Genomic DNA, 18,672 nt, shown 5'->3' on the forward strand with positions numbered 1-18,672 from the left:
TCATGGGCATTTTTTTTAAAGACAGAAATAATCCAGTCATATTATACTAAAGAAGTCCCCACAGTGGGAAAACATGCTATTATCATTATGCTTATTTTCAAAGTTTCAATGAAGAAGATTTTTTTTCAAAACTGTTCATTGCATTGTTTATGTCGTTTACAGTCAAGTCATCAACACACAATAAAATTTAAACTGCTATTCTGAAAGCGATTTGTAAAATAAGCCATGTTTTGTAACTTAATCAATTATTAAATAATTGGTAACACTTTACAATAAAGTTCATTAGTTAATGCATTTACTAACATGAAATAATCATGAACAACACTTGTACAGCATTTATTACTCATAATTGAACATTTACTAATGCATTATTAACATTCAAGTCCATGCTTGTTAACATTAGATAATGCACCATGAGTTAACATGAACTAACAATGAACAACTGTATTTACATTAACTAACGTTTACTAACATGATTATATACTGTAGTAAATGTATTGTTCATTGTTAGTTCATGTTAGTAAATGCATTACTTAACATTAACTAATGAACTTTATTGTAAAGTGTGACCAAATAATCAATACATTAACTGATCGATGTAAATAAAAAAAAAATAAAAATACAGTGTAGTCAGTTCAGATATAGCACAGTGCTCATTTAGTAAGTTTTAATTTACTAGAACTTTTACGTTAACTGCTTTGACACAATATACTTTGTAAAAACACTTTATGTGCTGCCTGCCATCTTGATCAGATCTCACCGGAAGAAGAGACAGTACAATATCAAAGTGATCTCCTAGCTAAATAAAGGATAAAATAATAATAATAATAATAAAGATTATAATATTAATAATAATAAGCGCAATAGAAATAAAGATGAATCAGTTTTTGGGGTATTTTTTAACCTGTTAGCCTGTACTGTGTACATACATATACAATGTTTTGTTTATATATATATATATATATATATATATATATATATATATATATATATATATATATATATATATATATATATATATATTTGTGTGTGTGTGTGTGTATATAAATATATATATATATATATATATATATATATATATATATATATATATATATATATTTTTTTTTTTTTTTTTTTTTTTTTTTTTTACCAGAGGATAGCTAACAGCTTGCATTGGTCCATGTGTTTAAAGTTTCTTCCAGTAATTCAGGTGGCATTTTCTGTCTGGAGCATCAGGCCAATACTGCTGTCCAGAATCAGGTGGTTTGTCTTGGTCGGGCATCTCAGCTGAGATCTGTCCACTATGGGTGACCCTACCGGTAGCTGTGAAGTACCAGTGGCGTAGCTCTCAGCATCACTGATGCACACAAGCCCTCACAGCACGTCAAGCTGCAAACCGTGTGAGGGACCCTAACCTACCCTAACCCAACAGCCAACACTAACAACTAACAACCACTAAAGTGCCAAAAACCACTCAGAGGAGACCAGCAACATGGAAGAAACCGCCTAGACAACCTTGCTAAACGCATGTCAACATCCAGCAAACCATCCAAAAGAACCCAACAACCTGAGAGCCGAATATCAGCAGCACTGACCGTCACCAAAACATCCAGCAATGTGATAAAAATTGAATGAAAAGTTAAATTTGGTGTCATGCAAACTTATTCTTTAACTATATACAATATATACAGTATGTACATACGAGCCCTTGATCCTTCATCTGGCACTAGTATGGTTCAGTGCCTGGGCTTCTTCCTCCGGGGCTCCTTGGGCAGTGGCTCTCTGCTGATGTCCACCCTGAATCTAGGAGCGACGCTGGACTCGGACCTGCTCTCCGTGATGATCACACGTCCATCTGGTTGCTCGGTCTCCTCCAGTGCAGGCCGGTCCAGCTTCTCCCAGAGCCGCTGCTTGATCTCGAGTCCTTGCTGAAGACTGTATCGGCTAGCGCGTCTCTTCTTGGTGGAGCCCATCACACTGGAGTAGATCTGCTGAAAGTCCCGCACACTCCGACCGTGGATGGAGAGGGGCTCCTCCTGTGGACACTCACCCGCTGAGGAGGAGACTGATGCTGCGGGACGGAGGACAGGAAGAACAGCCGCGTTCCTCAGGTACCTCTCCTCCAGGGAAGTGTCCGACGAGCTGCAGGTGTCCGGCCTGGCCGCCGCTGCTGGCTCCTCAGAGGAAGAGACGCGCTCCAGCAGGAAGTCCTTCAGGTGCCCGGGGCGCGTCCTGGTTCTTCTCGAGCGCCGCAGAGTCATCACGAACAACTTCAAACACTTCTCAAACTGCTAAAACTTTGCCAAGGGAGATTTGTGCAGAAGTTTGTAGATGATCAGCACTGATTACTTTATAGACAGTTGTGAGGATGTTTAAACCAATTCAAGTTGCTATGGTGACAGAATGACGACGAGACTCATTTAAATGTATACATTAATTGATTTCAGCGTTAAGTCAATTAGAGCAGCAAAAGCTGTGTGTTTACAGAGTATTTGTTAAATGTTACTAAATACAGAAAATATCTTAATAATCATGCATTACCATAGAAGCCCCATATACCTAAAAAATAAATATTGTCCTCGTTTTTCTTTATTATATTTTTTACTTTTGAACTTCGTCATACGTTTGCACGTCAGAAGTCTGCTCACGTTAGCAGTGGCGTGGCAGCCCCTTTAATAGTGCGTGTGTGTGGTGATGTGACCCGTTTATATAATCACTTTTTAAGGACTTAAATTAATGTGTACGTCCTTAAAACATTGGTAATTAGTTCCAAAACACTACCTTACAATGGCCATATCAGGGGTGGGCTGGGTTGTGTTAACCTGTGAATGTTTAAAATTTCAGTTTAAGACTGATGGTGTGTGTGTGTGTGTGTGTGTGTGTGTGTGTGTGTGTGTGTGTGTGTGTGTGTCTGTCTGATCTTGTTGACTGTTGTGTGTATTGTGTGTTCAGCTGGAACCAGAGGGATTACTGTGCTGGGTTCTGTCAGGAGCGCTGGGTCTCTCTTTGGTCCTCTCCTTCATTCTGGTTCCTCTTCCGTGTTTTTCATCCGAGCCGAGCCTATATGGCATATTTTTTATGTGTTTATATGTTTCCTCATTATCAATAACCAAGCAAGTGCATGATATTTAGTAATAATTACTTTATTCATTGTCTCACAAAAAATAGTATTTTAACATGTGTTCTCAAGGGACAACACTATTGATCTTATTCTGCAATGCGCTTCTGATTCAGTTCCTTATGGAAAAAATACATATGAATAATAAAAGGCAGAAAGCGGTCAAAGTACCAGTGTGTGTACATGACTATACAGACAAAGTAGAATGATATACTAATAAAATATCAGAGCATCGAGCAGCACAATGGGCTGTTTTAACCTCTAAAATGTAAAAAGCGGCAGTAAAATTATTAATAGTTTATTGATTCTGAAAATATTTAGTGATCCATGCAAAAATTTGTCATTTAATAAAGGAATCACTACTCTTAGTTGTACCCCTTAAACCCAAAATATTTGCTTAAAGTGTTTTATTTTTTACTATTATTTATTTATTTATTTAAATTTTAGTTACATTTGTTTTATTTAGTATTTTGGTTTGATGTTATATTTAATGATGCTAATAATTATTGGTCTTTATTTATAATAATGATAATAATCCCATTTAAATACAGTTGTGGCAGAAGAAATAAGAGACCAAGGACTTTCTCTGGATTTATGGGTTTAAGTTAAATGTTAATAGGTATTTTATTCTATAAAGGTCTGATAACATTTCTTCAACATTTCAAATAAAAATATTGTCATTTAGAGCATTTTTAATCAGCCACTGTCAGAAAAATGAACTGTGACTGAAAAGCAAGGTTAGTAAACTGACTACTTACTGTAACTCCTCTAAAGCTACTGTAAAACATTAGTATCGTGTTGACTAAAATGAGCATGTCTGAAATCCTGATACTATACTATACTATATTATACTTCTAACAAAATAACTTAACAAAATTTTACAAAATAAAACAATAATAATGACAAATTACAAGAGAAATTTACAATATCTAAAATTATTAAAATATATATATTTTTTATTTTGACAATCAATTTTTTATAGGAAAAACCCACTATCTATTAAGCTAACTTTTTAAAGAAGTCTCTTCTGCTCGCCAAACCTGCATTTGCTCCAAAGCACAGCAAAAACAGTCCAATTATTATTATTATTATTATTATTATTATTATTATTATTATTATTATTATTATTATTATTATTACTATTATTATCAATATTTATTAGCATTTGTTTAGTTTTTTTTTCTTTGATGATTAAAATATTCAAATAGCTGATAAACCTGAAATAAAAAAGCTTTTGTAGCATTATATTACAATTTTAAATAGCTTGGAGCAAGCAGAATTATTGACTTTTTTCTTTATTTTTTTTAATGAACAGTTTTATTTAACAAGGATATTTTAACTTGAGCAAATGTGACGATAAAGTCCTTTAAAATGTCTTGCATGTTTAATTCTGATAAATGCAGTTCTTCTGAAATTTTTAGTAATCAAAGAAAGCTGAAAATCTTCTCCCTGTAAGCCTGTCCGCTCTGCCCACCAGGATGTAGATGTCTGTCTGAAGGACTGCAGTCCCACCTGAAAGAAGAAGAACAGGATGCTAAACTACTTAGAAATAGAAATGAATTCATGTGTAAAGTACTGACTATCGTGACCTCAGTTCAGATGAATACAGTAATTTGACCTTATTTTATTGCGCATGTCATGTAAATGTTACATCTACTGGGATGAACAAGTTAAACAAATATGTCACCCAAAAATAAAAATCCCCCCATAAACATTTATACACCTGACCTGAGTCTGACTTGAGGGTATACTGTATGATGGAGTAAATGTTGGGGTAATTTTCATTTTCGGGTGACCTATTCTTTTAAGCCAAAGTTGTCAATAGACCCTTTTCACATTTCTGTCGTCATAGTAGGGAAAACTTAGAGCGCAGTGAATGGGAGAGTAAGTACAACAAATAACTTAATAAAATAATAAAAGACAAACTCCACAATGGTGTTATAAAGACTTTCAGAAAAGGAAAAAACTAGTGTGCGACTGATGACAGCAGCCAGAGGAGAGAATAACGTTCATTTTACTCTCAGCCTCGTAGACGCTGCATTGGAAACACATTGCACAATTCTTTTTTTTTTTAATTCGAAGCAAGATGATATGATACATTCATAAACACATATAAATGTTCATATGTTTTTTTAAAAAACAAAACGTTAAAATTTTTTAAGGATTTCAGATGCCGAAGACAGCTAAACACGTCAGGCTTGTGAAAAGGGTACAGTAGTATCAGAAAGCTATCAGTAAATCGTTGTTATGTGTTTTGTGTCTGCTGTGTTGTCCAACAGAGGGTTCCAGAAACTGGCGGATGGTTTTTGAAGGTTGTCTGTCGCTTTCAAGATGGCCAGCCATTCTGGATCAAACTCAAGCTTCTTGTAGGAGCTTCCGCCACAATCTGCAATGACAAAACAACAGAATCTACTTCTGGATCTCACTAAACTTGCTAAATGATGAAAACAGGAGGATCATTACCTGAAAGAAGACATTCGACAAGTGAGAGAAAACTGTTGATCTTCAGCAGCATTATTCATGATTCTCAGCCTGAAGAGACAAACAGCTTATTGTTACTCATTTTAAACTGATCTCTACATTTAATTCAGCCTTTTTCACACATTTCATGCCTGAAGCCTGTAACTGTACAGATATAAAGTCAGATTTGAGTTCACATTGTCATAAATAAAAAATAATGAAAACGTGAGCCATTCCCAAGTAAATTGTTTTCTTTTTGTTTAAAATTACTTTTATGAAACAAAATTTCAAATATGGATGAAAAAATCTTCCACGGCCTTTTGTTGTAACTGATATAGTGTATGTTACACTTTATATCCGCATAACTTATTACTTAACAGAACTAAAAACTTGCTTTTATTGTAGCTGAAAAAACAAAAAAACAATAAACATGACATAAAAACAAACATATAAAGCATACATGTATTTCTAACAAAATGCCTGGTGCATTAAGAGAGGAGAGTGTCCTACAGGTGGTCTGTCAAGCCCACTCACCTGCGTGGAGCACATTCATGCATCATACCATTATGTGAGGCATTAAGAGTATGCTTTACCAGGGTTGGTGGTGAGCGACGAATCTGAGTAAGGGCGTGTGCACGCAAGACATACCTGAAGAGCGGTGGGGGTGAGTTGCACTCGACATACCTGAAGAGCTGGGAGGGATGCAGTGGAGAGGAGTGTGCAACGTATTTAAGGACTTGGTGAGAGATGCACGATTTTATTAATTCATTTGCGGAGTCACTATGCAGTTGTGGGATACTCCCGGAGCTTCTAAGAGGCTTGGGATGTCTGCATTACAGTAATCCAGCCTAGAAGTCATAAACACAAGAACTAGCTTTTCTGCATCTGAGATGGAGCTTCTTAACTTAGCAATATTTCTCAGATGAAAGAAAACATGGGAGATTTGGTTTTCAAAAGTTAAGTTGCTGTCTAATATGACAGCCAGATCTTTTATAGCAGAGGTAACGCTAACTTTGTATCCCTCCAATTGCAGGTCAAGTTGTGAGATCTGTTGTGTACAGGAGTTTGGCTCAATAAGTAATACTTTTGTTTTATCTAAATTTAGGAGAAAAAACTTTGTTGGTCATCCAGTCTTTAACATCTTTAAAACACTCAGTTAGCTTAAACAGTTCAGACATCTCATCAGGTTTAGTTGAAATATATAATTTAGTATCATCTGCATAGCAGTGAAAGCTGATCCAGTGTCTTCTAATAATGTCTCCCAGGGTTGGCATGTATATTGTAAACAGCAAAGGGCCTAAAACTGATCCTTGAGTACCCCATTCTTTACTAGACTGACTTGTGAAAGCTTTCCATTTATTTAAGCAGTTCTGAGTTGAATGTGGTTGGAGCTAAACTATGCAGAGCTGTGGCCCTCTAGGAATTGAGTTTGAGACCACTGACTTAAACCATCGTAAAGCCTGTCCCTGGTCACCTGGATATTGTGATCGATGATGTTAAATGCAGCCTTGAGATCAAGTAAAACTAGTAATGAGATGCAGCATCGGGCAGCTAAAAGTAAATTGTTGGTTATTTTCACTAACGCTGTTTCTGTACTGTGATGAGGCCTGAAACACTTCAAAAACATTGTCCATCTGCAGATAGCAGCATAATTGGGCAGAAACGGCTTGTTCTAGTATTTTAGACATAAATGGAAGATTTGAATTAGGTCTCTAATTAGCTAAGTTGCTGGGGTCCAGTTGTGGTTTCTTAATAATAGGCCTAATAACAGCTAGCTTGAAAGGAATTGGAACAGGACCTAACGATAGAGAGGAGTTGATGAGGTTAAGAAGAGGTTCTCCTACTACAGGTAGCAACTCTTTCAGTAATTATGCTGGACTTGGGTCTAACATACATGTAGCTGGTTTAGACATGTATAGGTTTATCTAGCTCTTCCTATGCTCTATATTATCTTGATTTAGTGTAATGTTTTTTGAATCTGAAGTATGAGGCAGTGCAGAAAGTTTAACATCTTCTATTTTCTGTCTGAAACCTTTTATTTTATCACCCCTAATTCAAGTCATCACTATTAATTTAGCTGTGGGACATTTTATACAAACAATGACTGATTATTAGTTAGTTAAGCAATAGTGTTAAATAAATATCTAGGATTGTTAAGGTTATTCCCTATAAGTTTGTGGAGGTGCTCAGCCCTGAAAGATTTTAGAGCCCTCCTATAGCTGGACATATTATCTTTGTACGCAATTCTAAAGACCTCTAATTTGTTTTTTTCTTTTTTGTTTTTTTTTTTCACTTACATTCAAGGGAACGCGAGTATGACTGTTATACCATGGTGTAGTTTTATTCTCTCTAGCCTTTTTTTAATTTAATGGGTGCCACAGTATTTAGTGTGCTAGTGAAGACAGCATCTGTACTGCTAGCTACTACATCAAGCTCATTAAAAGATTAGAAGACCAAACTTAAAAAAAATAGAATACTAGTAATAAAAAAATTCTAGAATACAGAGTAAATGTACTTCTTAATCTCATTATACCAGATATTGATATAGATATAGATGTAGATAGCCAGATATGCATTACTATGATTTAAGTGGGATGAGCAAGAGTCTTTATGGCTAAAATGTGAATTTTCACTTACTAGTCAGACAGAATGAAGCATTCTGGAGATGTTGTCCTGCTCTGCTGGGGTGCAGACTATCAGCACGGAAAAGCCTAGGACGCTCCCAGAAAAGATTCCAGTTATTAGCAAAGAGCGATTTCTGTTTTTCACACCATGTTAATAGCCATTCATTCAGAGCAATTCACGAATCATTCATTCACATCCAATGAACCTTTAATTTCCTCAGCAGTAAGTAGGAAGTGGTCCAGAAAGATGATCTGCATGGTGAGGGAGGTGCGTAGAACCGTCTCGATTAGGCTCCTGAAGTGCCTCTTCAGGATCTTGTTCATCCCAATGTGTAGGACGACAGCTTCAATGCTTTCGCCAGAGCTCAGGATAGCAGGTACCTTAGCAGAAACATCCTAAACATGAGCACCAGGAAAGCAGTGGGTGCTTACATTGTTACCTTTATGGATGCAGTGAGGACGTGATGAACAATGGAATTGCCAATGATTGCGACGCCGCATCTTGTGGAGGGGGCAAATCGGTTCTTTGTGGGGATCTCGAACACCGGAGGCAGCAGCGGAGGAGAGCCCCTGCACCAGGTCCTGACTCATGTTGTGTCGCTGCTGCACCCAGGGGCCTGTGCTGGAGTAAACCACACCTGAGTGTGCCGCATCCCCGGTGCGCTGGGCCTGGACAGAGAAACACAAGGGGTTGAGGTGGATGGAGTGTTGAGATTGTATCACACACTTAACTCAGATAAGCGAGCAGCAGCCCGGGAGACGTCAATTGAGGCCCATTTTTCCCAGAGCTATGCCCGCTTCATCTCGAGGTCACAGATCTGTGCTTCCACTGCCTCCAGCTCCAGCTCCAACACCTCCACCAATGCTTCTCCTGCACACAAAGATAGACACAAAAGCGGAATTATTCAGGGTGAAGAGCCAAGACTATAAAAACTAGGTCAATAGTACTATTTAGTAATAACTAATAACAGTGGCGAGGCTACATAAGGGCCAGGGTGGCACTGGCACACTCAGATTAAGGGTGGCCCAGTGAGACAAAAATATTTTAAAGCCTAAAATTCTTTATTGAAAACATGTAACGAATGTAAGGTGGAATATGAATGATATTGAATGTCGATGATTAACAGCATCCTTTAGTTATTCTAAGTTTGTCAATCAAATTTAAAGTCCCCCTACTATTGCACAAAATGGAACTGTCCAACTGTTGCACTTTATGCTGATGAGCGCTTTTGTTTTGGACTTGATTTGATTGAGGCAGCAGCTTTAAAATGAAACTAAGTGCTGTCCAGCTGACTATTCTGATCTGCTGGTCAAGAACATTATAAGTTATAAAAAGACAAATGAGTATTAATAATGAGTATTATAATAATTAGGGCTGTCAAAATTAGCCCGTTAATACACGTGATTAATTAGAAATATTTAACGCGTTTAAAAAAAAAATAACAACGCAGTTGCTATTTGTTTTTTTTGCTTTCCTGTAGTAGTCGACGTGTGTTTAAGGATGGAGGGTGCATATAGGCGAACTAGGCGGTCCTTATATTCATCTGCAAACTGGTTACTTTTGGGTTGAGGGCAGCACGGTTGCCGTTTGCCTACACTGTAAAAAAAATTCTGTAAAATTTACGGAAAAATACTGGCAGCTATGGTTGCCAGAACTTTTTTGTAAAAAATACAGAATTTTTTAATTAAATAGTTTTTACAGAAAAATTTTGTATTTTTAACAAAAGAAAAATGTATTAATTAACTGATGCAATGATAATTTACAAACCTTTGAGTCAATTATTTATATTTGCAGAAAGCAACAACAAAAACTTCTTAAATAATGTAAAGTCATTAAATGCATTATTATACTCATGTGTGATTGTAATTAACAAACAGATTTTCACTGCATTAGTAACTACACAGTTACATTTAAACAAAAGAAGATGCAGCATACCATCAGATTTCTCTTAGTTCATCTTGGACTTGCACACAGACACTATTATCCACCACAATGGTGACACAAAAATGTTTTACAGTATTTTGCTGTTGTTTTTCTTGATTTTACAAAAAAATACTGGCAGCTGTGGTTGCCAGTAATCTACTGTTTTCAACATTTTACATTCGTAAATTCAGTTTACAGAATGTTTCTGTTAAAAATACATTCCACAGTCTGTAATTTTTTGTCAAACACATTTAACCCCTTAAATCCCTGAGCAAAATCCTCACTAGTGTCCTTACTACAGAGGGTTGAACACTCAGACAGTGAGAAAGTTAATGAAATAATTAAGTGACTAATTAGAGGAGGATCGAGAATTATTGATGAACATCTGTTAACAGCAGAATCACTGAAAGAAAGAACAAGACCAAATAACACAAATTACAGCCAAAATTAAAGATGAAATCAACTGAGAATAAAACTCTTAATAAAATAATAATTAACAAAAATAAAACAAATTACACAATAAAATGTAATTTCTCAAGATCTCAGCAGAGATCAATAAACAACTCCACAAACATTAGGAGCTTCAATTATTACTGACCTTTCACTTTAAATCTGTCATGTGAACAAAAGCTCTTAATGAATTTTTGTTGTTCATTTGAAGTCACCATGACGGAGGACAGAGTTTGCTTTAGTTGGGATCTTCAACTCCTTGATTTAAAAAAAAAAAAAAAAAAAAAAAAAGGTTTTTATATTTGGTTGCTATGACTAATTGTGTTAATAACTATATTTGTATAGCAAGAGGAAGCAAAATAAAGTATAACATTAAGTCTGATGAGATTAACTAGCGTATCAAAGCAAGACCCTTGTCTTCTTGTTGAATATCATGTTAGGTGTAAAAATTTAAAATTATACGCAAGTGAAACCACTGGAGCTTCAGCAATAAATGACAGTTTAACAGGTCTAAATACACCATTCACAATAAGAATGTTTCAACTATGGCAGAACTCAAAAACACACAGACATCAACAATTAGTCTTTGAATCTCAATAATGGTGAAAAACAAAAAAATCAAAATCAAATAAAAAAACAACCCAGAACAAAGAAAGATATTTTAAGAGCATAAAGCTGCATAATTTATTCAAGCTGCAATGCATGCTGGGAGTTTTGTAATGTGCTGGTACCCAGCATGCATTGCGGAATGAATAAATTTAGCAGCTTTTTTTTTTTTTAGCAAACATGGTTGAGGTTCATATCCTTATTCTTAATGTCTGTGTGTCGCAAATGAGTAGCTATATTTCCTTCATAATTATTTGTGATCCTTCTGGAAGCTGTACTACTGTCCCAAATAACATCACATAAATTTAATTGAATAACTTTTTTATGATTTAAGAAATTCATTTGCAATAAGTACATCAAAACTTTTTCACATTTCTTGCTATAACTGATGAGTTTCAGAAACACAATTAACAGCCAGAGAAACATTAAGATATAAGAGTAACAGTCCAAGAGCTCAACTAAAGCAGTCTCTGATCTCCATGATGGAGAGGTCAAAATCAAAAAATTTTTATTAAAATTATAAACCTCTGTTCATTATCAAATATTCTTGCAGATATGAGAGAACTGAAGTCAAACTGTAATCAGTGAAGCTGCTAATGCTGCTATTTAATGGAGTTGTTTAATTCTCTGTTTTAATTCAGTTGGTTTGGTGCGAGGCTGTGTCTGTAGTTTTATTTCTTGTTCTTTTCTTCAGTGATTGTGCTTGTTAGCTGCAGGTGTTCATCAATTCACTTATTTGTGGTCATTCACTTTGTCTAGTGGACTAAACTAATCAACTAATTTAGGGACTAGTGAATGAGGGTGTGTGGTTAGATTTTAGACACTCTGATTAGTTTCTCGAAAACGAAGGTTAGATCTGTTACAGCTTTTTTTCGTATTTTACACTGAAATAAGCTGTTAATCGTTTAACAGGTTTTCACTGTAGATTGTACAGACTTTTACCGTTAAAATAACGGATATTTTTTACAGTGTAGAGCATCAGTTAAGCTTACTCTGGCCCTGCGTTTGTTTACCATGCAAATAAATTTAGATAAGAGAAAGGACACAATTTTAGAAGGAAAGTTTTAGTATAAAACAATTAATGTCGCATCACCAGGCTATCTTGCGTTTCCTCCAGAGTTTGATGCAATTTCGGGTGTTTCATTTTTAATCTTTAGACTTTAACTGCAGTTCAGCAGTTCACTCTCATTCACAGTCCACTTAGAATCCAACATGGAAATCACTTTTGTTTGTTATTGGCATTGATTGTTTTGAAATTCAAATGGCACTTCCATGCATTTCTGTAATAAATATGCCATTTTGTGATTAATCATGATTAATAACAAAAAAAGTGTGATTAATTACGTTAATTTTTTTTATCATTTGACAGCCCTAATGATAATATATTTATCTGGTTTAACTTGTTTTCAGCATTTAATGAAATCCCTTATTTTGGTAGTTTCATGGTAATTTTGTAGTGTAGTAATCTTGTTCAAAAGTCTGCAAGATTTAACAGGACATTTATTGATCTTATTTGCAGAAGAGTAGTATCAGAATCAGTTTAAAAAATGCTTATATGGGCACTTAAGTGTAAATGTATTGTTTACAATTTTTTATTTTTGCCTACATTTTTAAATGCTATTATATGTGCATATGAATTTATGGTAATTTATTTTTAAAATTCTACTATTCATTTTAATATTATTTGTTAGGCATCTAGGGTCTGAGAGTAACACAATATGATTCTCTGTGTTTCCTGTACATGTGGTTAAATTGACAATAAAGCCGACTTTGACTTATATTTATATGTTTATTGCTGAACGACAAGGTTAGTGTTCTACTTGCCTCATGACAAAGTGAATGATTTCAGATTCTTTGCACATTTTGCAATTTATTCATTTAAAAATGAGGATTAATACTCAAAATTGTCACTTGTTAAATCAATGACTACATTACTAATTATTATAAATATAAGAAACTAGTTATTATACACTTAGTTTAAGAGTAGGCACTAAGGCCCAATCCTATTTCAGCAAGTTCCACTTATTTTGACATTTCTGGCCTCGCTCCTCACTAATAGTAGTAGTAATATAGCAAATAAAAATACTTCAAGCAAAGTTAATACAAGAAATACAAATCAACAATCATTTAGGATTGTCTAGGCCAGGGGTGTCAAACTCAATTCCTGGAGGGTCGAAGCCCTGCACAGTTTAGTTCCAACCCTGCTCCAACACAATTACCTGTAGGTTTCAAACAAGCCTGAAGGACTCAATTAGTTTGATCAGGTGTGTTTAATTAGGGTTGGAACTAAACTGTGCAGAGCTGCGGCCCTTTTGGAACTGAGTTTGACACCTGTGGTCTAGGCAGTTAAACATTATTCAGCAACACAATTTAAATCACCACCGTATAATAATAATAATAATCCTGTATTGTTTTCATTGAGTAAATATTTATATAATGTACAATTAATCTTTAAGCTGTACACATTTAATTTGCTGTGTCCAAATGGCTTCAATTTGCTGGAAATGCTTACACAGTCACAGACCTTAAAAACACATGCAAATAATAAACATTTAGGATTTAAAGTTGGAATGACTCCAGAATGTTGTTAACTGTAATGTTTGGTCAACTATTATCCCAAATACATTTTGACTATTACGGACTCGCACATTGCGACATCGATGATACAACGACATATTGTGCAGTCCTATTGTAAATTAGATCAAATTAACTTTTTTTGAAAAGTACTGAGAATTGCATTAAACAGGACCTTAATGGTCACATCAGATATTTAGTGTGTCTTAATGAATGTAAGTTTTAAAGAGTCCAGACAGCAGTTTATATCTTTGTTTGAATGATTCAGTTGTTTGACCGAATCATCTCATTCATCAGACTTTACTACCACCTACTGGAAGATTTAGATTCTTATTTTCAGCATTATTCTCATTTGAAAAAAAATCACATTTTTTATATTAAAATGCAATTAAAATACAATAAACTATATTCTTTGAAATAAAGGAATAGTTCACACAGATAATAAATTTATCACACTTTTGTGCCATTTAAATCTGTATGAATTTATTTGTATTGTAGACTATTTTTGTAAATGTTTACCTGCTCACTTCTTTTCACTTTTAACAACAGTGAACTGAAATCTTCTTTCGGTGGTTATTTCTGAGTCAGTTTTATGACATTTAACATAAACTTTGTGCCAAAAATTAGCATTAAATCAATTTATTAGGTCACTTTCCCCAGGGCCGTAAGTATTACATGTTTGGTTAAATAAACAAATAAATAATGAAATTTCATACATGTGTTTTACTGAAAGTTGACTCATTTTAAGACACTAAAAAGTTTATTTTTTTCCAAAAATGTAAAATATTCTATAAATTAATTATTATTTTTTGAACATGTGTGTGTTATATATGCTGTGAGGGCTTGTTATATATATATATATATATATATATATATATATATATATATATATATATATATATATATATATATATATGTATATATATATATATATATATATAAACATATATTTATACACTGTTAAAAATTGTCCCGTTAAAAAACAGTAAAATACTGGCAGCTGCAGTTGCCAGCAATGTACTGTTATTTTACAGTATGTTGATGTAAAAATACATGGACTACATTGATTTACACAATACTCAAGTGAACTCATTTTGCTCACTGAAAGCAACTGCCTCAACTTGGTCAACTGCTGAATGAGTTTATGAAGTAATGTGCTATATATGCATAGAAGCATACTTATAATGATAACTTATTTTAGTTAATTAGAAAAGTTCGGTTTAACTCTAATGTCTTATATTTCACATCAGCACACATACATGTAAATCTGGAATTACCAGAGATTCTGACTGCATCAGCAACTAAACAGCCGCTGTCTTTAAATAGAGAAACATGCAGAATAACATCAGCAGTTCATTGTTCATCTTTAACTCATACACTGGCTCTACTCTCCTCCACAACGGTGACAGACAGAAGACATTAGCTTCAGGTTTTACAGTAAAATACTGTTTTTTCCTTGATTTAACAGTAATCTACTGGCAGCTGTGGTTGCCAGCAATATACTGTTTTTTTACAGTCTACTTCTGTAGTGTAAATTAACAGTATATTACTGTTAAAATACATTTTTACACTGTGTTTTTACCTCTCACACCTTTAACCCTTTAAACCCCAGAGCATATACTTCAGTTTTAATTGAAGTGTCCACACTACTGAGTGTTCAAGAAACATGGAGCAAAGCTGAAGTAAATTCATTAATTAACTGACTAATTAAATGATAATTGAGGATTAACAATGAACAAATGAAGAAATACTGAAGGGAAAAAACAAGAACAAAACATACAAAACTTTAGTCACAGCTTTATAATGAAATAACCTGAAGAACAACAAATGATTAAATCATTTAAATGATCAGCGGATGATTAAACAACTCTACAAACATCATCACCAGCTACACTTATTACTTAATACATGTATTTTTGTATAACATCTACTAAAGTTCTTCTTGAGAAAAAGTGAAAGTTTTACGTCACCATCATGGAGAACAGAGTTTGCTTTAGTTGGGCTCTTAGCCCTGTCATTTTTAACATTTATATATCTTGGCTGCTGCAATTGATAAGAACTTTGTTTAAAAAGCTCCTTTGTTGTGGCAAGCCAGCCAAAAACCTAAATAAGATCTGGTGATGTTCATGTTGCTATTAAATGGCAGAGTCTGTTCTCATTTAGTATAATAAAATGTACTGCTCCTATTCAATGTTAAATCTATTGTTTTACATTATATGTCTATATATGGCAATGATTTCTGGAAGTTTTTAAGAATCTCTTGGACAATAACACTGCTCTACGGTGTAAATCGCACTCAAAGAAACATCAATTATCAGCATATGAACCTCAATAATGGTGACAACTAACAAAATTAACAGTTTAACTCACAAACAGGCAACTGAAAGTCTAAACATAAACAACAGCAGAATCAAACACAAATAAAGAAAACTGTGAGACCATTATACAACATTTATTTATACCGCGATGCATGCTGGGATATTGGTGCCGTGCCACTCCCAGCATGCATTGCAGCATGAAACATTTGAGATGTTACCATTGTTGAGATACAAGGTCAGATTCATGAGGTCTGAGTGTGTATTCGTCATAACTGAACTGTTTTTGTATGTTATTTCTTAACTGTTAAGTAATTATGGAGGTATCTTTTCTGTTTCCACTTCTCATTAATTAAATTAATACCTGCAACTAAGCATAAAATCTATTGCATGAGGCCCTTCTTCCAGATTTATAACAAAACATTTATCAGAACTAATTTCAGACTAATAGGTTTCTCTATTTATTGACTTTCCAACTTGATTGTTATAATACAAGCATTTTGTTAACTCTTTATTATAGTAATTGGAGTGTCTGAATTAAAAAGTTCAAGGGTGATGAGCCCAACTAAACCAGCCCCTCACTCCATTATGGTGACACAAAAAACACCTTAATTTCTGTTGGATCTCAATGAGAATAGTATGGAAGTCAAATCAGTCAGTAATAAGTGTGTGTCTGCTGTTGTTTGTGGAGTTGTTTAATGATCCTCTACTGAGACTGAAGCTGTTTTATTTTATTTGATTTTATTTAATGTTGTAACTCAAGTCACTGTTTGTGTTTCTTGTTTATTTTCTTCAGTAATTGTGATTATTAACAGCAGGTGTTCATCAGTGTCTGAATTCACTCATTAGTGTTCATTAACTCTGTCAGGTGAACTATATTAGTTAACTAGTGTATGAAATAGTGAACAAGGGCACAAAGTGTGATTTCAAACACAGACTTCAAAACATCGAATCTGAACTCTGTTAGCTCACAGTTTTCTGCAGTTGGTTACTTTCTCGAAAACAAAAATGTTACCCAGAAAGCACTGTTTTTAACAGAATATTACTGTTTTAGTGAAAAAAACATTATTTTACCGTAGAATCTGACCGTTTTTTAACAGCAATTTTTTACAGTGTATGTGTGTGTGTGTGTGTGTGTGTGTGTGTGTGTGTGTGTGTGTGTGTGTGTGTGTGTGTGTGTTTGTGTGTGTGATTTTGTAGTTTCTTTCGGCCATTCAGGTGGCATCTTCTGTCTGGAGCATCAGGCTGTCATCTCCTGCTGTTCAGAATCAGGTGGTTTGTCTTGGTCGGGCATCTCAGCTGAGACCTGTCCACTATGGGTGACCCTACCGGTAGCTGTGAAGTACCAGTGGCGTAGCTCTCAGCATCACTGATGCACACAAGCCCTCACAGCACGTCAAGCTGCAAACCGTGTGAGGGACCCTAACCTACCCTAACCCAACAGCCAACACTAACAACTAACAACCATAAAGTGCCAAAAACCACTCAGAGGAGACCAGCAACATGCAAGAAACCGCCTAGACAACCTTGCTAAACGCATGTCAACATCCAGCAAACCATCCAAAAGAACCCAACAACCTGAGAGCCGAATATCAGCAGCACTGACCGTCACCAAAACATCCAGCAATGTGATAAAACTTGAATGAAAAGTAAAATTTTATGTCATGCAAACTTATTCTATAACTATATACAATATATACAGTATGTACATACGAGCCCTTGATCCTTCATCTGGCACTAGTATGGCTCAGTGCCTGGGCTTCTTCCTCCGGGGCTCCTTGGGCAGTGGCTCTCTGCTGATGTCCACCCTGAATCTAGGAGCGACGCTGGACTCGGACCTGCTCTCCGTGATGATCACACGTCCATCTGGTTGCTCGGTCTCCAGCAGCGCAGGCCGGTCCAGCTTCTCCCAGAGCCGCTGCTTGATCTCGAGTCCTTGCTGAAGACTGTATCGGCTAGCGCGTCTCTTCTTGGTGGAGCCCATCACACTGCAGTATATCTGCTGAAAGTCCTGCACACTCCGACCGTGGATGGAGAGGGGCTCCTCCTGTGGACACTCACCCGCTGAGGAGGAGACTGATGCTGCGGGACGGAGGACAGGAAGAACAGCCGCGTTCCTCAGGTACCTCTCCTCCAGGGAAGTGTCCGACGAGCTGCAGGTGTCCGGCCTGGCCGCCGCTGCTGGCTCCTCAGAGGAAGAGACGCGCTCCAGCAGGAAGTCCTTCAGGTGCCCGGGGCGCGTCCTGGTTCTTCTCGAGCGCCGCAGAGTCATCACGAACAACTTCAAACACTTCTCAAACTGCTGAAACTTTGCCAAGGGAGATTTGTGCAGAAGTTTGTAGCGCGATGATCAGTACTGATTACTTTATAGACAGTTGTGTGGATGTTTAAACCAATTCAAGTTGCCATGGTGACAGAATGACGACGAGACTCATTTAAATGTAAACAATAATTGATTTCAGCGTTAAGTCAATTAGAGCAGCAAAAGCTGTGTGTTTACAGTACAGTATTTGTTAAATTTTACTAAATACAGAAAACATCTTAATAATCATGTATTACCAGCCCCATATACCTAAAAAATAAATATTGTCCTCGTTTTTCTTTATTATATTTTTACTT

The 18,672-nt window shown here is 35.5% G+C and overlaps 1 protein-coding gene across 8 annotated transcripts; it reads right to left on the minus strand.

Moving 5' to 3' along the window:
* Positions 1-4,465: 4,465 nt before the first annotated feature.
* Positions 4,466-18,468, minus strand: LOC147843236 (uncharacterized). Of its 8 annotated transcripts, XR_015496382.1 has the most exons (7): positions 17,767-18,454; positions 8,625-9,055; positions 8,391-8,565; positions 8,198-8,271; positions 6,245-6,408; positions 5,564-5,632; positions 4,466-5,486 (listed from the first exon to the last, which is right to left on the minus strand). XR_015496382.1 is itself a non-coding variant. In XM_087262047.1 (2 exons), exon 1 carries the CDS (start codon positions 18,323-18,325, stop codon positions 17,801-17,803), a length of 525 nt encoding a protein of 174 aa, XP_087118173.1. In that variant the 5' UTR covers positions 18,326-18,454; the 3' UTR covers positions 7,821-9,055; positions 17,767-17,800. The 8 variants fall into 8 exon arrangements, 1 of the variants encoding a protein (XP_087118173.1); XR_015496380.1 differs by having other exon boundaries at positions 5,564-6,408; XR_015496379.1 differs by having other exon boundaries at positions 8,198-8,565.
* Positions 18,469-18,672: the final 204 nt, after the last annotated feature.

Source organism: Danio rerio, chromosome 7 (genome assembly GCF_052040795.2).
Source record: "Danio rerio strain M-AB ecotype USA chromosome 7, GRCz13ab, whole genome shotgun sequence".
Taxonomy (NCBI): Eukaryota; Metazoa; Chordata; class Actinopteri; order Cypriniformes; family Danionidae; genus Danio; species Danio rerio.